At 28.4% G+C, this 23,918-nt stretch overlaps 1 protein-coding gene and 1 pseudogene across 1 annotated transcript; both read left to right on the forward strand.

Moving 5' to 3' along the window:
• The first annotated feature begins 389 nt into the window (after positions 1–389).
• Positions 390–16,372, forward strand: LOC111313125 (exopolygalacturonase-like; annotated as a pseudogene).
• Positions 16,373–20,323: 3,951 nt separating this feature from the next.
• Positions 20,324–22,203, forward strand: LOC111313126 (polygalacturonase-like). Its single transcript, XM_022913826.2, has 4 exons — positions 20,324–20,510; positions 20,598–20,906; positions 21,222–21,737; positions 21,811–22,203. The coding sequence occupies exons 1-4, from the start codon at positions 20,373–20,375 to the stop codon at positions 22,084–22,086; spliced, it is 1,239 nt and encodes a 412-aa protein (XP_022769561.2). The 5' UTR covers positions 20,324–20,372; the 3' UTR covers positions 22,087–22,203.
• Positions 22,204–23,918: the final 1,715 nt, after the last annotated feature.

A 23,918-nucleotide genomic window follows, 5' to 3' on the forward strand; every position in this document is an offset into this window, starting at 1 on the left:
GAAATATTATCTTGTGATTTATAGATAATGTCTAAAATTTATAAATTGATCGTACATCAAATATGAATACAATTAATATAAATTATGAAAGAAAAGATGTAAATTAAATTCAAACTATTAATAATTATTATATATTCAAGTAAAAATTTTCATTAATATTCGGCGTAACTTAAATGTATCACTTCAACTTGAAAAAAAGAGTGTTTTTCTGTAACTGTTGGCCACTTAAAAGATGCAAGAATTAGGATTAAAGTGTGTGGCGAACCGCCAGAGAAAGAAAAGGTATATAAGAGGGAAAGAGCTAATAATGGGAGGGAAACTGAGCCAGGAGCTTCACTCGATCTCCATTGAAAATTAACTAAAATTAGACAGCTTTGGTTGACAATTCTAGTCGTAGTTGCTTTCCCCTCAACTCTATATAACGGGTTTCAACCGAAATTGAATCCCATCGTTCCTTCACTACATTTGCAAATTAAAAAGAGAAGAAATCCAGATATTTGAAAACGGAAAACCATGGCTGTACGATTGAATATTGCAATTCTGTCGTCATTAGTTTTGTTCAGCACAATCCCTGAAGCTCAATCTACTGTTGTTGATGTAGTTGCCAAATATGGCGCAAAGGCTGACGGACATACAGACTTGAGCACGGTAAGCAAAATGCACCCATATTATATAATTCTGCAACGTGAAATATATAAAGATAAATTATCTCGTCCATAGCTACCGGAGTTTTTTCTTTTTTTTTTCCTTGGTAGCCTTTGCTGAATGCTTGGAAAGAAGCATGTGCATCGACAACTCCAGCCCAAATTGTAATTCCCAAAGGGAAGTACATATTAAGCCGAATAACCCTGCAAGGTCCTTGCAAGTCTCACATCGAGTTTCAGGTTCAGGCACTACTAAGGGTTTAGATATTTAGTAGCATTTTTTTTAATGTTTAACGACATTTATAAAATCATTAAAAGATTTGTAGCGTTAGCAAAAAACATCACTAAAAATGGTGGTTATACACATAAAAAAATAACGATATTTTTTGTAAAACATTGTTATTTTAACAGTATTTGTGTTTGAAAAATGTTGCTAATTTAATGATATTTATATTGAAAAAATGCCATTAATATGGTGTCATTTATATCATAAGATACCGCTAAATTAGCAGCGTTTGTATTATAAAAATACTGTTAATTAAGTGGCACTTTTATGATAGGAATGTCGCTAATTTGGCGACTTTTTTTTTATAAGAATGCCGCTACTTTTAATGACGTTTTATGGTATAAACGTCACTAAGTTTATTAGCATTCTTGAACATTAATGCCGCGAAATTAAAAAATTTACTTTTAAAATTTTTTTTTAATATTTATTATTTTCATTAACAAGAAATGTTAAAAGAAATAAAAAACGAACTAAAATTCAGAAACTGAAATTAATAAATACTTAATTCACGTTCAAATATACATGTAATTAACACAAAGTTTAATAATTAGTATAATAACATTCAAATTATTTTAATACATTAACCCAAAAATTTAAAATGTATGAAATTAATAACTACATAGATTTGAAAAACTACCATTTGATGAAGGAATTATTTTACCTTGATCACTAGCATGCTCAAGAACCTATTGAATAATATCATACAAGTTTTAACACTTAATAATAAGCTAATTTTTATATTTAAAAATATAAATATTTACTACATATAATATCTAAGTTGGTGGACCATCAAGATTAGTTCTTGAAAATTGTTGTTGCACAAAATTCATAAGATGATCGAATCGATCATGCAACTGCTGAAATTTTATATGCTCTTGGTCCATTCTAGCACGTTCTTCTTCAATTTTGGCATGCTTCTGTTCTCTTTCTACTTTCATTTGCTGAAAATATTGTTACATAGTTTGTAACTCTTCTTTTAATATGAAAATGTCTTGTAAAGATTGACTTGCTGAGAATGTAAAATGCTAAGAGCTATGTTCGTAGTAGGTAGATAGTGTTGGACCCAATCCAAGGCCTTGGACCCAATCCAAGGCCTTGGACCCATCCATGCCTTTTTTTTCCAGTAACTTCTATGAAAATTTGATTTTTCAATTCTTACATGTTGACAGAACCATCAAATGCTAATTCAATCTCAGCAGCCATTTTACTCTTTTGCTTTCTCTTGTAAATTAATCAAATAAAACTATCAAGTTTAATGATTAATTCATAATATGATAAAAATAGTAAATATTTACTTTCTGTTAAAATAGATGTTACAAATTATCATAATTTCTTGTGTTTCAATATTTAGGCAAGATCTTTTTTTTTGTGTTAAGCAAAAAAGTTTCACATGTCCAATTTTACCACCCATCTCAATCTCTTATATAAAAGCACATGTTATTGTTAAATACATATCAGTTGCAACTTATTCATGTATATCAAGTCTGCCAATCAAGTTCAAAATTTTAAATAAGTTTAATATCATGTATTTAATCTATCTAAATTGTTAAAATAAAAATATAACCATAAAATTATATTTTGGCCATTTAACAACACAATAATTTTAAACAGACGTAAACAATAAAAATATTTTGGCCTTCACACATATCAATCATGGCAACCAAATTCAATTATTTGGACAAGTTTAATATCATGGATTGAAGCCATCCAAACTGTTAAAAACCATTCAAAAGTTTAATTTGTATTTTTGCCTCTAAAAGGCAAAAATAGTTCCAAATAGACGTAAACGATAATTTTTTCATACATATCAATTGTAGAAACCAAGTTCAATCATTCGGACAAATTTAATATCATGTATTGAAGCTATCCAAATTGTTAAAATAGAACAATAACAACACTTTTGTATTTTTACCTATTAAAGGCACAAAAAGTCCTAAATAGATGTAAACAATAACTTTTTTATACATATCAACTGTGAAAACTAAGTTCAATACTTTGGATAAATTTAATATCATGTATTGAAACTATCAAAACTATTAAAACAAAACAATAACTGTTAATTTACATTTTTACCTTTTAATGGCACAAAAAGTTCATTCATTCGAATAAGTTTAAAATCATAAACTTACTATTTTCTTCTGCTTTCTTGCAAAACTTTTTGATCCACTTGTGTGGCTATATTTTTATTATTTTTTGCTACCAATCCCAATCTGTTCTTTTTCCTATCATAAAAAATTGCATATATGGTAAAAATACAAATATTACCAACTTAAAACATAAAACAATTTTATTATTTAAAACTAATATACAAAGTTATAAATTAGTACCTCTCATTTTCTTGAGAACTAAAATCTAACTAATTGTTCATATTGCCACTTAATCACATTATGGGATAGATTTTCCATTGTGACCTCTACAGTAGTATTTCGATCGAAATAATTATTCTTCAAATTATGCTTATAGTCTTTCCATTTCTTTCCTAAAGACTTAAGTACAAATGAAGTTGATATTTCAAGTACAAATCTTGACTATAATAATACAATAGGAAAAGTTTGAATCAATAAACCAAATATAAAATAATTATATTTTTATATATAATTAATTATACTAATATCTCAATAAAGTTTAAAGCATCGACCTTAACTTCTACTGAAACTTTATGCCATGTTTCATAATGAATAGGCAATTTCATTCCATTATGAGCAAGCATGCCTAGAAATCCAGTTAACAGTTGAGCTTCTTCACCAATTGGTTGCCTATTAGAGTTTGTAGACACTACAATATGCTCATTCGAAGGTAGTGCAAACAATTCCTTCAAAGTTGTCTAGCTTCTGGTCCTCCATTAACCATTGTTATCAACTGCAAAAAATAAAAAATCAATTTGTAAAATGTCAATACTTTAATCATTATAATTGAATTCTAAATATAGGGTATACGGTACCTGCATTCAAATTTAAAACAGAATCAATTGATGAGATAATATCTAAACCTGGACCTTTCATATTGTCAGATCTAATAGTAGTTGAAGGGTTAGAAGTGATTGAGTTAGAATCGACAGTACGTTCATTCCCCTCTAAAGGATTCAATCCATAGCCAATATCAACAAGTATCGCAAATGGTTCTAAACTAATATCTCTGATATGTATTCCTTTCAATCTACTCATTTGCATTGTAACTTACCTGTATCATAAAAGTGTATTACATTAATGTATTCCTTTAAATCAAAAGATAATGTATGATTTACAATACAATAAATATATAATAGTAAATGCAACATTAATTACATACAAGCATTTATTATATTATGTTTTAAACATTCAAATTATAAAATATAAATGATTCATCATGGTTCATAAATATCTTCATTAACATCTTTACAGACCTACTGAGCACAGATACTGGAGATATTTTCATCCAAGTTTTGTTCAGCAAAAGGATAAGAGTCAGTTCCATGTTCAACATCATCTTTGGTATCTAAACCCATATCAAATAAGTCTCTAGGTGTGTTTCAAAGTATAACAAACCAATCCAATTCTTTGAGATCTTCATAATAAAAAACTTGTTTGACTTGAGATGAAAAAACATAAAGTTCATCAATGAGCTATTGTCTAATGTGAATTAATCAAAAAAAATTCACAAGTGTAAATTCAAACTGATCTTTTTTAATATCCCTTGTACTATTCACATCAGCTTAATCACACCAAAATAAGATAACTTTCCACTAGCCATAATAATCCAACTCAATGATGTCATTAATCATGCTATAATAGTCAACATTTTCTTTTAAAGGGTTTGTGTCCCTAGCACTAGCATAACTAGTAGTTGATGAAGTAAAATAATTCTTAAATTTTGTGTACTTTTAAATCTCTCATGGGATTTAGTGTGAAATCTAAATCCATTGATGATGAAACTTTTGTATCATTTCATAATCCTGTTTGGATCTTATGAAAAACACTTCACCTCTTCACTAACAAGCTTTCCACTCCAAACTTATAAAGGTGGAATAAATATATATATGTTATTAATGTTAGTTATACTGTAAGCATTCTATGTAGATTTCTCATAATGAAAAGTATGACATTACTTACAGTTGCTCCTAACCATTCATAAAAGTTTTTGATGAATAACTTATCAAGCTCTCGAAGGTTTGATCATTGATAATGTGCACGAGCTCTCAAATTATTTCTATACTCACTACAAAATATCATGATAAAGTATTAACAATAACAAAAAATACAATAAATTATGCCTAATGGAATGAATTATTTCCTTGCATAAAAACTTACGTGCGAAAGGATTCAATTGACTCATGATGGAAGAGAACATATCGATGTGCTTGTGCCTAAGATTTATCATCTAACTCTACCATTTCAGCTTTGTCTATTGGTTGTCCAAAACTTTAAAAAAGATAACTGTAGGCAAAGTCAGTTTGCTGCATACTAACATTTCTTAATGGTCTATTAAATCTCATTTCAACATCTTCTAAATAATGAGAATAAATGTCGTACACTCTTTTGCTAAATATCCTTCAGTAATAAAACATTTTGGATAGCATTTGTTGCAATAATAAGACTTTAACCTCCCAAAAAACCTATGGCATAAAATATTTGTCATATATCTTTTTAACCGGAGTAGCATGATCAACAACAACAACAACCTAATCAAGCTATTACCAAATAATATCTTTCGATAGGATACATCCATCGATAATAAACTGATCTTTCAACTTTTACTTCATATGGAAGGTGGATAACTAAATGCATTATAATAGTGAAGAAGTTTGGAAGAAAAATTTTCTCTAAATGGCATAAAATAATTGCGGCTCAATCTTCAAGTTTGTCAAGCTCTTTGACATTCAGACATTTCTCACATAGAGCTTTAAATATATTACTCAATTCAATTATCATAGAAGTGACTTGCTTTGACATTGATGAACGAAAAGCAATGAAAAGTAAGTCTTGCATCAAAATGTAATAATCATGTGATTTCAACGAAGAAAGTTTTTGTTCTTTCAGATTCACACATTTCGATATATTTGATGCATAGCCATTCGAAACTTTGATATTTTTTAAAACCTTGCAAAACACATCTTTCTTAGCTTTAGAAATCCCAAAATAGGCATGAGGCAATCGATATTTGCCATTATGAAGCAATTTCGGATAAAGGTCAGAGTGAATCCCCATGTCAACTAGGTCAAGCTGACTCTTTAAGTCATCATTTGATATTTTATTCATATTGAGAATTGTCTCAATAAAATTTTTGCAAACATTTTCTCTATGTGCATCCAATAAAGGTTATGAAATAATAAATTATATTTTCAATATGGCAACTCAAAAAAGATCTTTTTTTCTTTTTTCACAACTCAGACTCATTAGGGTCATCTTTTTCATCATCTTTCTCATCACTTTGAACATCAAAATCATCAACTTAAGTATCAGTATTACCAACTTATGTAATATGAAGCCAGATACCTTCACAGATGTCCCTCACTCTTTTCTTTGATAGAGTCATGTTTTTATAAGTGAAATTGATATCTTTTAATTTTGAAAAGATATTAGACCCACTAATTGGTAAAGATGATCTCTTCAACTCTTTAGTTCTGTCAAAGAGATGTTTTTGAAATCTAAATCGATGATTATCATCTAACCATCAATGATGTGCCATATAACAGAACTTCCTACCATTAGGTAACCACTTTGAATATGTCTACGTAGCATAACATGAACAAGCATAATGACCTTTTGTACTCCAACCAAATAAATTCATATAAGCAAAAAAATTATTGATAGTCCATAATAAAGTAGCATGCATATTAAAGTTCTTTTTTTATGCATCATAGGTTTTAACTCCTTTCTATAATTGTTTTAACTATTTAATAAGAGGTTATAAGTAGATGTCTATATCATTACCTGAACTTTTTTTCTCGAGAATTATCATAGACAAGATAAATGACTATTATTTCATGGTAATCTATGGTGGTAAATTGTATGAAATCAATACAACTGGCCAAGTACTATAAGAAGTACTTATCATTTTGAACGGGTTAAATCCATCAGATGCTAGTCCATAACATTTTAAAAATTAGATGCAAAGTCTAGAAACCTAGAATAAAATGATTTTCATGCCAAAAAATCTATAGGATGCCTTAATAATCCATCATCCGTCCAGTTCTCATGGTGCTACCTCATTGAATCTGTAATTTTGGAAGACATGAAAAGTCGTTGAAGTCTTGGTATTAATGAAAAATAGCATAAAACCTTAACAGGCTTCTTTTTGACATAGACCTTATCACTATTCTCATTCAACTTTTCATCGGGGTTTTTATTTACCCAACTAGAAATACCACACAAATGACAAGATTCTTAATTTTTTCTATAATATAACATGTAATCATTAAGACAACTATAAATTTTCTCATATTCAAGACTCAAATTCTTGATCATTTCTTTGATTCCTTACAAGATTCAGGGATTTTTGCAAAAGAAAATATTTCTTTCATAAACTTTAATAATAAAGTTAGAGAGTTTTTCATTCATCCACATAAGCATTTCAAGTGAAAAGATGAACACAGAAAGATAACCTTGCATGCTTCGATCTCTCATAAAATTTCTCATTCATATCCTTAAGCAACCTATAAAATTTTGATGTTTCTCTTTTAGGTTGTTGGTCACCTACACCTATCCTATGTTTACCAAATTCATTCATTTCAACATTAGACTAATTAAATCTATCATTTTGGGGAGATGGATTACAAAAATGTTGGTTATGGATGTTAAAATCATCTCGCAACATGTCTTTAATGCCATCTACTATAAAAAGATCATGTTAGTGTTGGGGAGCCCTTAAAGTTGAAAGAACTATAGTGGAAGACCTTGATGGTACAGACTCTCTATGAAAATATCAATTAACATATCCCGAGACAAATTCAATATAAATTAAATGTTTAAAATAACTTCACACATTTGCCAATCGAAATTAGCACACTTCGCATATGGGCATAATATCGTATTATTTTCACTTGTATTCTCAAATGCAAAATTAAGAAAATTTTTCACTCCATCTCTGTACTTTTGACTTAATCTTGACTTTTGCATTTAATTCTTATCCATTTAGTACTTGCTACATTATTAGACTAAATTTATATAAAAATGAACATGTCAAATACTTAAGTTTACTATGTTTTAAATAAAAAATAATAATAAGACCAGTACTTATAAAAGATCAGAACTCCTTATTGTAAAGTATTTTCTCAATTACCTAATATAAAACATTTAAAACTTTGCTACTAACCCAGACATTACCCTAGAGTATTTGTAGTTGGGGTTGAAATAAGGTAAAACTGGTTTAAAAGAAACCATGAAAAAAATGAAAATGAAAGGGAAAGGGAAATGGATGATGGGTTCCAAATGGGTATTTGAGGAATGTGGGTTTTGAAGAAAAATTTTAAACCAAAAAGAATATCGCAAATTGCAAAAGCTAAAGGAATAGTAGAATGAAGTAAAAGCTAAAGTAAATAATTAAGGAATAGTAGAAACAAGGTTCTAAAGACAAAGCTTGAATACTAATAGCTGAAGGAAATAAAAAGTAAATTGTAGTTGGTTTGAAAAGAAAAATAGCAGATTAATGAATATGAAGCTTGAAGTTAGGGATTGGATGAGCTAAGTTTGGAGACAATTTTATTGGAGTTTGTAAGACACGCGCGCATATATCTAATAAATAGAGGCATTTTTAATAAACAAAAGCCTTCAATAATCCCTGTAATATTTTTGAAATGGATTATTGAAGACGTTTTCCAAGAAAAACGCTTTCAATAATTTTCTCTTAAAATTTTTTTTGGATTATTAAAGACGTCTTTTAGTAAAAACGTATTCAATAATCTGTTATTAAAGGTATTTTTTGGCAGAAAAATGCCTTCACTTATTTTTTATCACTGAAGGCAGTTTTCTATCAAAAAACACCTTCGATACTTGTCATAAATTTTGACTACAAGATTATTATAGGCATTTTTTACTATGATCACCTTCACTAATTACCTCAAATTTTTAATAACTTATTTATTGAAGGCATTTTTTGTATAATATTCATTTAATAATTCTTTTAAATTTTAACGAGATGATTTTTGAATGTGTTTTGACTAAAAATGCATTCAATAATCTCATCTTCAAAATTATAAGAGGCATTTTTTTGTGAAATGCATTTAATAATCCTTGTAATGTTTTTGGATAGGATAATTTCTAAGCCATTGTTGGCATAAAATGCCTCTAATAAACAAGGTATTAAAAAAATGAATCGGATTAAGAAAACACCTTCAATAAATTCCTTTTAAAAGTTTTTTTAAATTATTAAAGGCGCCTTTTAGTAAAAAAAACACTTTCAATAATCTCGTAGTAAAATTTTAAGCGGATTATTGAAGACATTTTTTATTACAAACGCCTTTACTAATTCCTTCAAGTTTTTTTAAGGAATTTATCGAAGGCATTTTTTGCATAGTACACTTTCAATAATTTTTTTTTAAAATCTTTTGGGATTATTAAAGACATCTTTTAGTAAAAAAATACATTTAATAATCTCATAGTAAAATTTTAAGTGGATCATTGAAGGCATTTTTGACTACAAACGCCTTTACTAATTCTCTCAAGTTTTTTTGAAGAAATTTATTGAAGGCATTTTTTTGCATAATACTCTTTCAATAATTTCCTCAATTTTTATCAAGGGAATATCAGTGAAGGTGATTTTCTACCAAAAATACCTTTAATAATCCACTTTGATTTTTTTTAAAAATTTATCTGAGGTATTTTTTTACAAAATGCCTTTAATAATCATCGTAATATTTTTGAACATGATTATTGAAGGCGTTTTTGGCATAAAATGCCTCCAATATACAAGGTATTGAAAAAATGGGCTAGATTATTGAAGACGTTTTCTTAAAAAAAACAACCATCAATAAATTCCTGTTAAAATTGTTTTGAATTATTAAAGGTGTCTTTTAGTAAAAAATGCATTCAATAATCTCGTAGTAAAATCTTAAGAGAATTATTGAAGGCATTTTTGACTCTAAACACCTTTACTAATTCTCTCAAATTTTTTGAAGGAATTTATTGAAGGCATTTTTTTGCATAATACGCCTTCAAAAATCTCTTATATTTTTATCAGGAGAATATCAATGAAGGTAATTTTATACTAAAAATTTATTGTATAATTCACTCTAATTTTTTAGATAAATTTATTGAAGGCATTTTTTTTGCATAATATGCCTTCAATAATTCTCTTAAATTTTAACAAGGAGATTTTTAAAGGCGTTGAAGGTATTTTTTACTAACAATGCCTTCAATACTCTCGGCTTTAAAATTTTTGAAAGAAATTATTAGACGTTTTTTTTATAAAATGCCTTTAATAATCCTTATAATATTTTTGTACAGAATTATTGAAGGCATTTTCTAAAAAAAACACCTTCAATAATTTTTTTTAAAAATTTTTTAAAGATTATTAAATGTGTCTTTTAGTAAAAATGCCTCTAATAAGCTAGTAGTCAAATTTTAACGGGATTATTAAATGTGTTTTTGCTAGAAAAATGCCTTCACTTATAATTTTTATATTTATTCCCCTGTCTTGAACTTCAGAATCAGAAACTGCTAGTACAGAGAACGATTAAAAGCTACATTAATCAACAAAACCAAACCCTATAAACACTTTTAGTTTGACTTTTGGTTTCTTTATTTCTATCATCGCCATTGACCTTCAATAACTTAACGCCGCATACTTTTCTATTTACTGGTAACAAGGTATATTTTTTGTTTATTGTATTATTTATATTCTTCGATAGAGGTATTTTTTTTTAGTTTCTTACTATTTACATTTGCATATATATTTTTATTCATTTTATCGTAACTTTAGTTGTCCAAGCACCTTTCATTGCATGTATGGTGTTTCTGTATAGTTTGGTTTAAATATTGTGGTTTGTTGAATCGTATTGTATGTTATTGGTTTGCTAAATGGTTTGTTGAATGGTTTATGGAATGGTGTTTCTAAATGGTTTCCTGAATGTTGTTTCTGAATGGTTTGCTGAATGGTATTTCTGAACACATTGCTAATTAGTTTGTTAGATGATGTTTTTGTACATAGTATGATATTGCTTGTATTTTATTACGTACAGTGTTAAATTTAGACAGTTAGTTTAGTGTATTTTGTATAATTATGATCAAAATTATAAGTATTATAGACTCCGAACAATATATTTCTTTTTCTACTGAACATGCACAAGATATATCTATAGGTCAAAAAAGAAAAAAAAAGGAACGAAATAAACAAATTAAAGTACTTCAATCAAAATGGACAGCTTGTGTCTAATGGAGCTGCCAAGTTGGCTACTCATATTGGTGTCGTTGTCCATAGTAGCATTTCAATTACATACACCAATTGGCGATAAGTTTCTGATGATATAAATAATAGTATATGGCAGTCGGTCGTAGTATGTTTATTCAACTATTTCATAAAATTTGTTAAATGATCATTTAATTGAAATTTAATGTGTTCATACTAATTGTATTAAATTATTTAAGAACAGTTCGACTTCTCAATTGACTATAAAAAGCTTATGTTGCAATTTGCTAGGAAAGTATTTAAAGACTTTAAAAGCAGATTGACAACCCAATATATTTTATCGCTCGCTGATCAAGGAGATGTATTGGTTGCTCCACCTACATCATATGCCGATGTTATAAGTGTTGAAGATTGGAAAAATCTTGTTCGAGATCGACCATCATAAGATTTCTCAGTACATAACCCATACGAAAAAAATTGTTTATAAGATTTTATGCAATATATTTGATATCTTCATATGTGATTTACGTAATTTTTTTCTTTTGTAGAAAATTAAAGGAAACCAAATGAACATTCAGGCCAAACAAATATATCACCATCGGACAGCGAGAAAGGGATATGCAAATATCAAGTATGAGCTTGTAAGTATTCACACACTTTTTTTATACTCATAAATGAATATTTATGAACATTTATTTCATAGGTTCTGATTCTTATATTGCGATAATTTATTAGGAATCAGTGAGCTTTGGTACCAAAGTTTTTAAATGGGATGTCTGAAAATAAGGACATATGTGGAAAGATGAATCTTTTACAGATGAAGCAACTGAAGAATTGACTAAAAAGCTTGTATGTATAAATGCTCATTAAATCACGTATGATTGGCATTATGGTTGTATGCATGATTTTATACTAGCTTGTATAGATATGTTGTTACAGCCCATCTTATTATTATCTTTCAGGATGATTATGCTACCAAAGTTAAATCCGATGAACTGCCAACTCAGTATGGCAAAAATTCATTGTCTTTAGCATTATGAGCTAAAGAAAGGCCTAGTCAAGTTTATGGGATTGGTAAATTTGTGTTGCCATCAAAGTTTTTTAATAATCAACCCAAAACCCCTCGAATGACAAATGCATAATATAAAGCAATCATTGAGCAACAACAGCAATGACTTGATGACCAAGAGCAACGCCTCAATAAGCAACAACAACGACTCGTTGCTTTGGAGGCCATGTTGGTAGTAATGCAGCATAGGATGCCTGTAGGCTAGTTGGATAACATCATCCACCTAGGACAAGTTTTCATTGCAAGTTAGGCAAGGAACCCAACTTTCGTTACTAGCCATGAAGTATGAATTTGTTTATAAGTTTAATATTAATTTGCTTATTATATTTATTGATTTGGTTTTAATACTTATATTTCATTGTATATTATAGCATGAATTTAGGACTCAGAGTATGACCCTTGCTTAGGCTGCTATGGATGGGTTATCTAATTATTCATTCGATCATTTATCCAAAGAAAACTGCATAACCATTGAGTTTGAGGAAGAGTTGTTTGATAAACCATCATTTTCTTACATTGATGTGCATGAGGTTAAAGGATTTTGTGAACTAGATGAAATATCAACTGTTGATATTGTTGCTTATATAAGGTTAGCTTATAAATACAAATATGCAAACTCAATAAGTATTAATTTATATTATGGTGTATTACTAACTAGTATTATTGATTGTTATCATGCAGCTTCTTATATAGAGAGATTAAGGTGAGACAAATGACTCACAGATTTAGATTCTTTGATCTCAACTTCATTAGTGAGTAGAGTGGCACAGTTATTTTTCATACTAATCATGTGATTGAATGCATGAAAAAATAGACTGATTATTATTTGCTTTCGTATAATGCACAAGAAGTAATATTCATACAAATAATTATTCTAACCTTACTTAAATCTGATATGATGTCTAATCTGAGTATATCATTCTTATTATTTTACAGTCGTTATTGGCAGTTTATTGTGATTGATACCAATTTCTTAACGTCATACTTACTTAATTCAGCTAAACCAAAGGCGATATCTAACCGCGAAATTAAAACTTTTATGAAAAGATATTACATGTTATTATATAATATATCTTATGTTTCTTTATAAGTAATTTTATTTATGTATAAAATAATTTTTTTCTTTTCAATTTAGGGTAATATCTGCATTTGATAAGAAGGCAAAGATAAACTAGGTGTCATTACCAGTAAATATGAAATTTATTCTTTTATGCTGAATTTGTATAGATAAATATTTTCTAAACCCACTAAAATTAATTTTCAGGTATATCATCAATCCAGATATATGAACATGGATATTATATCCTTCATTTTATTCAAGAGATAGTTCTATATGATTTTATAACCACATAATTCAAGGTTAGTATAAATTTCATAAAGTCATTATATCTTTAAAAAAAAAAAAAAGCTAAATTAAGTTCTCATTTATTAACATTTACTTTTGATTTTTTTTTTTTTAGTGGAAGAGTAAAGAAAGCTTCACGGTAAAGGAACTTGATGAAATTCATAAAAAGTGGTGTGAGTATGTATTATCATTTATTGATAAACCTTGAGGTTGAATACTGTTGGTTGAATGTAAATATATGAGGATCATTTGTTATAATGTTTTTAACATGCCATATTGAATGGATAATTTAATTTTGTAGATTGGGATATTGGTTTAACATTATTGGTATATATTTTTTTTATATGAATACACATATATTGAGTAAGATTATTTGAGAAAAAGTATATTTATATGGCAACGATATCAGTTTTAAATTCGGATGTGTGGTCAGTTTATTGAAATACAATAATATTTATAATGTAAATTCTAAAATGTAATTCGTAGTATCACATATATAAACCAAATATTTTCTGAGCATAAACTTACAACTGACTTTAAATATTTTCTGGACATAAACCTACAACTGACTCATATATATAATTAAACCAAAATTTTTTTTGATGGGATTACTAAGGTGTTTTTAGTAAAAAAAAACGCCTTAAATAATCCCTAACAAAATGTTATTAAAGGCATTTTTGACCAAAACTGTCTTCAATAATCTAATATAAAAATTTATTGAGAGGATTATTGAAGGTATTTTAGGCAAAAATCACCTTCAATAATCTGTTTCAACTTTATTGATTGGATTATTGAAAGCATTTTTGACCAAAACTGCCTTCAATAATCCCTCATAAAAATTTATTGATTAGATTATTGAAGGCATTTTCGGTCAAAAACACCTTCAAGAATTCGTTCTTAATTTTTTTATGGATTATTGAAAGCATTTTTCTGTCGAAAACACCTTTAATATTTTCTCTCTAAAATTTTTTAAATGGATTAGTAAAAGCGTTTCTGGGCAGAAACGCCTTGAATAATCTCTTACAAATAATCATTTACAAATAATCCCTTTAAAAATCCAAAAAAAGAAGGGATCAAACCTATGACCTTATGGTTAATAATCATATGATCCTTAAAATTTGATTGGATATTTATTAAAGGTATTTTTTTGACTAAAAACGCCTTCAATAATTCTCTCAAAATTTTTAGTAAAATTATTGAAGGCGTTTCTTGTAGAAAATGCCTTCAATAATTGCCTACATTTTTTTATGAGGAGATTATTCAAGTCGTTGTTTGCCAAAAACGCCTTCAGTAATCCCTTATCCATTTTTATAATGGGATTACACAAAGTGTTTTCTGCCAAAAACGCCTTCAGTAATCACTCTAATTTTTACATAGGATTATTCAAAGCGTTTTAGTCAATAAATGTTGCTAATTTTTGTCTTGGGTAGTGTTTACAAGTAAAAATGCTGCTATTTGAATATTTAGTGGCATTTTGATAATAAACGCCTTGAGTTTTATAAAAACATAGAAGCTAACGATGTTTGTAAGTGAAACGTCACTACAAAACTGTCACTAATCTTCCATTTTCTTATAATAAAGGCACCATAACGGCTCCGGCAAATCCTAGCTCTTTCAAGGATCCATATTGGTTTGTCTTAAACAACATTGATGGGCTAACAATGTCTGGCGGTGGAGTTTTTGATGGCCAGGGAGCTGCTGCCTGGGGCAAGAACAATTGCGCTAAGAACAAATATTGCAGTTCACTTCCCGTTGTAAGGCTGTTTTATCTCTGTGTTGGAACTTTAGATTTCGTTTAGTTAATGTTCTTTACTTTAGTTATCTATTTATTGTGATGCTTTTTTTGCTCAAAAAATATACAGAATATAAGGTTCAATTTCGTCAAGAACGCGATGATACAAGATATAACAACCAAAGATAGCAAACAATTCCACGTTAATGTGCTGGGATGTGAAAACATTACTTTTCAACATTTCACTGTTTCCGCGCCTGAAGAAAGTCTAAACACGGATGGAATCCATATTGGACGATGAAAAGGGGTCACCATTCTTAACTCAAACATTAAAACCGGTGATGATTGTGTCTCCGTCGGTGATGGTAGCCAGAACGTGACCATCAAGTCCGTAACCTGTGGACCAGGTCATGGCATCAGTATCAGTAGTCTTGGAAAATACAAAGGTGAAGAACCAGTATCTGGAATTTTTGTCGAGGATTGCACCATCAGTAATACCATGAATGGTGTTAGGATCAAAACTTGGACAGCTTCCCAACCTGGCTCAGCAACAGATTTGCGTTTTGAGGGTATTATCATTAATAAGGTCGGCAACCCTATCCTTGTTGATCAAGAATACTGCCCATGGAATCAATGCAATTTAAAGGTACGTTACTTATCAAAATCTTGATCGAGTGAAAGGGTGTTATTTAAGCTTAAATTCCTACTTAAATCATTTTTTTTTTTATTTAGGTTCCATCACGTATTAAACTTATTCAAGAACATTCGACGTACTCCTTCAACTCAACAAGCTGTCAAGATTATTTGCAGCAGCGGTTTGCCATGCGAGGGTGTGGAACTCACCGACATTGACCTCACTTACAGAGGGCCTGGAGGACCTGCAAAATCTCTATGTTCCAATGCACATCCCAAACTTTCTGGCAAACAGAACCCATCTGTCTGTTCCAGCAAACCTACCGCTCATGCTTAATCTCTTTGCCACATTGAAGACACTACATGTCAATAACATGGAAGCATCTATAGGTTTGAAAATAAATGAAAATTTTAGCTTGTAAATAACTGAAGAATTGATACATCTCGTTAGCACGTATCTTTTCATGTTTGTTAAGCATTTGGCAACTGTTTTAGTGTAATGAAGTAAATGTAGACTTTTATGTCGATATTCGTCTAGCATATGAATAAATTAATTTTCTCTTTCTTCATTACCTTGCAAATCAAGTAGTATTAATCACACAAGTTAAACATGAATTCTTAATATACTTAAGAGGGTTAATTTCCAAGAGCTGCTTCGGAGATCGGAAGGACCTTGCTTTTGAAAAGTAAAGTTTTTAATTAACAGATAAGTGAGATACAACCTCAACGAGTAACAATAAGCAATTAGTTGCTAATTAAACCCAGCTAAAAAAAAGTCATAAGGCAATAATTTCTCTCGTAGTTAAGGCTATAACAAGGATATTTGAGTTTGATTTGATTGAGGTGTAATTACTAATAAATTTGTTCTTATTCACAAATGAAAATTTGGTGGATCTAGGGTAATTACAATTTACAATGTAAGAGATTGATAACATTTTTTTATCCCATATGTTAGGAATAATGATTCAAATTCTATAAGAGATTTTTTGGGTTTTGTTAGATATTACTTGATGGATAAGAAAACTTACAAAAAAAAAAAATTCTAAGAGAAAAATGATTCTTTATAGGTAAGTTTGACTTATAGAAGAAGAATTCTAAGAGGAAAGAGATTCTTAATAGATAAGTTTGTATGCTTATAAATATATGGAGTCGCTTCAGGGTTAGGTATGAGAAAAAGATATAAGAGAGCTGTAGAGTTTAGTGGGATAGACTCCCATAAGAGTATTAGAGATTTACATTTTATGCGTGTGTATGTTTATATGTTTGAGAATGGACTAGAAGAGATTGAAAGGGTCCACATAGGTATGATGAATGGGTACATATAAATAAGTGTTTGTTTATATTGAAAGGGTGCACATAGGTTTGTGTTTGTTTGGGTTAATAATACTCTGTATGGCTAGAGGAGATTGAGATAGCATATGGGTAATTGTTGAATGAGATTAATTTAATATATGTTTATAATTTTTTATAACTAGTGGATCTTATTTCTCATCCGTGGATGTAACTCGGTTAGATCGAATCATGTTAAATTGTTGTCTCTTGTGTGATTAATTGATTATTTGATTTCATTTTCGTTGGTTTGATTGGATTGAGGCTTTTTTAGCCTAACAAGTGGTATCAGAGGATGGTTCGAGACATGAGAAAATGTAAGCTTAAAGGAGCTCGATTCAAAAAAGAAGTTCGAGTTTGTGTTTTAAAGATCAGTTTGCGTGAAGATGAAGACACACAAGAGAAGAGGATTATAAAACTTTCATTGCAAGTGGATCCAAACATGTTTAGTTTGAGGATTGATGATTGATGAAATTTGAGTCAATGTGAAAATTGTTGGAATAATGACTCAAATTTCATAAGAGATTTATTTGAAATTTGTGGGATATTACTTAATGGATAAGAAAACTTGCAAAAGAAGAATTCTAAGAAAAAATAGATTCTTAATAGGTAAGTTTGACTTGTAAAAAAAGAATTTTAAGAGGAAATGAATTCTTAATAGGCAAGTTTGTATGCTTATAAATAGATGGAGTCTATCCAGGGTTAGGTATGAGAAAAAGATATAAGAAAGTTACAGAATTTTATAGGATAGACTAGCCATAAGAGCACTGTAGATTTACGTTTTATGGATGTGTATGTTTATATGTTTGAGAGTGGACTAGAGGAGACTAAGAAGGTCTATATAGATATGATGAATGGGTACATATAAATAAGTATTTGTTTATGTTGAAAAGGTGCACATATGTTTGTGTTTGTTTGGATTAAAAATATTTCGTATGACTAGAAGAGATTAAAAGAGTCTATAGGTATTGATTGTTGAATGAGATTGATTTGATATCTGTTTATAATTTTTTATAATTGGTGGATCTTGTTTCTCATCTATGGACATAAGTCGGTTAGACTGAATCACATTAAATTGTTATTTTTTATGTAATTGATTGATTATTTGATTTTATTTCCACTAACTTGATTAGATTGAGGCTTTTTTAGCTTAACACCATAAACCCTGTATCTCATTCATTTCTAAAATTTAAATCTCGAATTTGCAAGTTGAAGTATCAAATTCTAATAATTGGATTCTTTTAAAAGAATAATATAATATAGGTATAATTAGATAGATATTAATCAATTAAATTAATTGATAAAAAGTGAAAATTCTCTTGTTATATTATATTTTCAAAATTCTCCAAACTTTTTTTTTCCATTTTAACTCACACAATATCCGACATTATTATATTAATTAAAGGCTAAATGCTAGTAGCCTTGTTTAGAGTAATAGATTGACCAGCTTTGTGTCTGTTGCCAATGTAAGGAATTAATATTAAAGATGGAGAAAAATGTGAAAGGAAAGAACAAAGAAATAAAAAGAAAGAGAAAAATAAAAAAAGAAAAGAAAAGAAAAGAAGATCGAAAAGGGTATTTTTTGGGTCATTGCCTTGTAAAAGTTCTATTCTTGATCTAAATTTAATTGCTTCTTAGGTTTAGAGTTGTGTTATCATGTTTAAAAATTTTATTAAAAGATTTGAAAATTAACTTAAGATAAAATTTTGTTTGTCTTGACTCATTTATTTTTATTTTAATTATATTCGAATTGAGAACGTTAATAAGTATTCCTTCCCCTTTTCACATAATAAGTACATATTATATTTACTATTTATCTTATGATAAATTACATAGCAACTTGCAATTTTTTTTTTACTCATTTATTTTTTGTGGTTTTACTAAATTCAAGAGGGTGATTACATCATTAATTTCATATAAAAGAAATTTTTTGTAAGTTATAATTATAATTTATATATTTAGTGGTCTTTAAAGAGATCGATGTTAATACTTAAATTTTAGTTAATAAATCATTTATAAATATGTACAAAGCTTTATTTATTATTACATTGAAATGTACAATAACTTATAATATTGTACTTTGTTAGTTATAAGTAAAATTATATTCTACAACTTACTATTAACTATATTTAAATATATCATATTACACCTAAATTAAATTGTCACAGTTGATTTTTTTATAATAAAATATTTTCAACATTGACTTTTATTATATTAAATGTTTATAAGTAAATAAATTTTGTGTTATATGTTTAAAAATTATTTCATTCAGAGTTTTTAAATTATATTTTTCATATTTTTCTCAATAATTAATATAAAAGAATAAGAAGTCAAAGCTCAAAAATCTTGACCATCAAAAAATCAAAATGTGACAATTTTTTGGGATGGATGGAATAAATTAAAATGAGTTTCATTTTTTTTTAATTTCTTAATTGCTTAGCAACATAGTACAAATGTGCTTGTAAATTAATATTTCCTAATTAGAGGCTAAAAATAGGTTTCAAACTTTATAACTTTTCAATAATTAATAGATGATATGTCTTACTAAATGATTAAATTTTGATCTATGTTATCCTCAAAATATGTAACTAAGTAATTATTTGGTATTAAAAGGATTCATGTCAAAAAAAACTATTCTATTATCAAGAGATGAGGCGTTAGTCATCATGCACCTAGTTTAACTTAAAGTTTCAATGATTCCTGTTTAAGGATAATTTCACCACTTAAAACAAGAGTGTAATTTGAGTAAAGTCTGTGGCAAAGTGCAAATTACACATGCCCCAAAAGATATAAAAGGAAAAGGCTAATAATAGCAAATAAAGCAAGGCCATATTTTTTTCCACATTACTAAAATTAGAAAACATTTGGTTGAAAATTTGGTTGGTAGTAGCTTTTCCAAGCACTCTATAAAACAGGTTTGAAACAAAACAAAATGCAAAATCATTGCTCCTTCACAGGAATTCGTCGTTTAAAAACAGAAAAGAAGAAATCCAAATACTTGGAAAAGAAAAAATATGGGTGTACAATCAAGCATTACAGTCATATCAGTACTATTAATTTTGTTTACTTCAACCGCTAAAGCTCAATCAGGAGTTTTTGATGTAGTTGCCAAGTATGGCGCAAAGGCTGATGAGAAGACGGATTTGAGTCAGGTTAGCAAAAATACACATAATTTTATTCTCCAACAGCGAAATATATAGTTTTTTATTTTAAAATGATATCTTTCTTTTTTGCCTTAGCCATTATTGGATGCTTGGAAAGAAGCCTGTGCTTCGACAACTCCAACCAAAATTGTGATTCCTAAGGGGACATACTTATTAAGTAAAGCAAACCTACAAGGTCCTTGCAAGGGTCCTATTGAACTTCAGGTTCAGGGAACTGTGAAGGCTCCTGCTGATCCTAATGCTTTCAAGGATCCTAATTGGGTTGTCTTTAGCAATGTTGAACAATTTACAATGTCTGGAGGTGGAGTTTTTGACGGCCAAGGAGCAGCTGCTTGGGGCAAGAATGATTGTTCTAAAAACAAATATTGTGCCGCACTGCCCATTGTAAGATTTCTTGTCTTGTGCTAGAATTGGAATTTTTTTTTTTTTAACTCTATTTAGAATTCCCCAAATTAAAGAAATATTGTTTTTTTTTTCCTTTGCTTTTTTTATAATATCAGATTGAGCAACTATCAAATCTAAATGCTTTTATTGTAGATAAGGAATCATGTATAATTAAGTTTTTGGCGTACAAGATTCTGCTTCCTAGTTTTTAACTAGATATAATACGCTTTATCCATTTTATTATGCTAGTAGCAATTAATGTCGCTAATGAAATTTATTTCTTGTGTAACTTTATGCCACTCTCGAACTAAACAGAATTTAAGGTTCAATTTTGTGAACAATGCTATGATACAAGATATAACAACCAAAGACAGCAAACAGTTTCACGTCAATGTTTTGGGATGCAAAAACATCACTTTCCAACATTTCACGGTCTCTGCACCAGAAAACAGTCTGAACACAGATGGGATTCACATCGGGCGATCAGATGGAGTCAATGTTATTAACACAGACATAAAAACTGGTGATGATTGTGTTTCTATTGGTGATGGTAGCAAGAATGTGGTTGTCCAAGGAGTAACCTGTGGGCCAGGTCATGGTATCAGCATCGGCAGTCTTGGAAAGTTCCAAGGTGAGGAACCAGTTTCTGGAATTAAAGTCTCGAAATGCACTATCAGTAATACAATGAATGGAGTTAGAATCAAAAGTTGGCCAGCCTCCTATCCTGGCTCTGCATCGGACATGCATTTTGAAGATATTACTATGAATAACGTCGGCAATCCTATCCTTATTGATCAAGAATACTGTCCATGGAATCAATGCAATTTAAAGGTACGTACTTATCAAAATACTGATCAAATGAAAAGGTTTGCTCATTATTTAAACCATTACTTTGTTTATCCAGCTTCCATCACGTATTAAACTCAGCAACATTAGCTTCAAAAACATCCGAGGCACATCTTCAACTCAGCAAGCTGTCAAACTTATTTGCAGCAGCGGTTTGCCATGCGAAGGCTTGGAGCTCGCCGACATTGACCTTACATACAAAGGACCTGAAGGACCTGCAACATCTCAATGTTCGAATGTCAGTCCTAAACTTACTGGCAAACAGAACCCGCCTGCATGCTCCGGCCCCGCGCAAAAATCTCAACTCTCCCGCTCTTTAATAAGTAGGAAGTGATGAATCTTGTTAATTAAATAACATGGAAAGCATCTTTCGGCTTCCTAATAAATTAAAATTTGCTTGTAAATAACAAGAGAAAACATCTCTTCGGCATTTATCTTTCACCTTTTTAGGCATTTGGCATATGTTTTAAAAGAATATGTTAATGTACGATTTTTTAAGTATAATTTATATGAATTCAAAATTTTGATACAAACAGTTTTTATTGACTTTTTCTTTCATCCTTTTTTTGGCTTAGAGTCTTATTGTAATTAATACTTTTGTAAAATCTTTAAATGTATCACCATATATATAATTAGTCGTACAAGTTAAAAAATCATTAATCAATACACGCTGCTAAAAAATTATATATATTAATATACAAGGTGGGTTAGTTTCCATTCTAAAAATTGATTTGGAAACAAAAGAAAAATTAGGTTTAAATATAAAAAAGTTTCTAAACTAAAATTAAATAATAATTCAAACTCTTATTATTTTATTGCAATTAATTGATGTCACAAATATTTATTTTTATTCAATTAAGCTCTTAAACAATTATTTTTACCCAATTGAATGATTGATTGGATGAAAATTAATGAAAACAATTAATCAATTTCTGTATAATAAAAGCTTAATTGGGTGAAAATATATATTTGAGAGCTAAATTAATTATAATAGAATGATAAAAACTTTGAGGATTATTTAATTTTAGTTCATGAGCTTTTTATATACTTCAACAAAAAAAAAATTATATTTTGATTATAAAATAAATAAATATTACTAATTATTTATAAATTATTATCTTTAAACAATCTTAAAATTATTAATTTATGTAACTATTACAATATGCATGGTTATTTTCATACTTTTAAACAAAATAATATTTGATTTTTAATAATATCAAACACAATAATATTTAATTCCTAAAAATTAATAATTATTGATCAAACAAAATAATTTAAGATCATGAGTATTAAGATTATCTTGATAATAAAATTATTTAAGTGATTACATTACCATAATAATTTTATAAAAAATACCTAACGCTACCTTATGTTGATGGCTTTATTCATTGATTTGATTTATATTTTATATTTTAGTTTAATTTTACTCCATGTCTTTCATACTTATTGTTCTGAATTATTTATTTTGCTTGGATTATAATTTTTTTATCATTATTTTTTTTATGATTTTAGATTTTCTAGAGATAAATATATTTTTAATTAGAAACAAAGATTATATTATTTTTTAAAATCAATTTGATATAGAAGATTGGACCTTAATGCTAGAATCTGGTCATAAAAGAATTTAAATAAATAAATTTTGCTTTTAATTAAGGATATATTGTGATTGAAGCTCTATTCAAGTTTTGAAAAGATTTAAACAAAAAGTTAAATAATCTTTAAATAATTTTAGGTATAACTTTTATACTCATTTAAATTTTAGGCTGAGTTTTTAAACAAAAGAATTGAAGCTTGAATTTGGATCGGTTCAATCTGAATAAAATATATATAATTAAAATATTATAATTATATGTGTATATATATGTAAATTTGTATTTTAATAATTATTTTCTAAAAAAGGATTTTTTTAAAATTTTAAATTTTATTATACAAATTAGGCTTAATGATTAGACTTGAAATTTGTTTTTTTCAATTTGGATCAAATTTGAAAAAAAAATTAAAGTCTAAAATATCGGATCAGATTCAATTTAGACAAGCATATAAACTATTAATATAAAGTATGAACTTGTCTCAAATTCAAATCAACTCATGAACATTTCTAATAAATATTGCTTTAATGTAAAATATTTCGTCACATAATTTATATGAATATTCCAAATTTTGGTA

Source organism: Durio zibethinus, chromosome 23 (genome assembly GCF_047325235.1).
Source record: "Durio zibethinus cultivar Kanyao isolate XHJ-2024 chromosome 23, ASM4732523v1, whole genome shotgun sequence".
Classification (NCBI taxonomy): domain Eukaryota; kingdom Viridiplantae; phylum Streptophyta; class Magnoliopsida; order Malvales; family Malvaceae; genus Durio; species Durio zibethinus.

Excerpts from the sequence above, each read along its gene's own strand:
- LOC111313126 (XM_022913826.2), top strand. The coding sequence starts at position 20,373 with ATGGGTGTACAATCAAGCATTACAGTCATATCAGTACTATTAATTTTG. Across the intron at positions 20,907-21,221 it reads ATTGTGCCGCACTGCCCATT|AATTTAAGGTTCAATTTTGT; the intron begins GTAAGATTTCTT and ends CGAACTAAACAG. Across the intron at positions 21,738-21,810 it reads GGAATCAATGCAATTTAAAG|CTTCCATCACGTATTAAACT; the intron begins GTACGTACTTAT and ends TTGTTTATCCAG.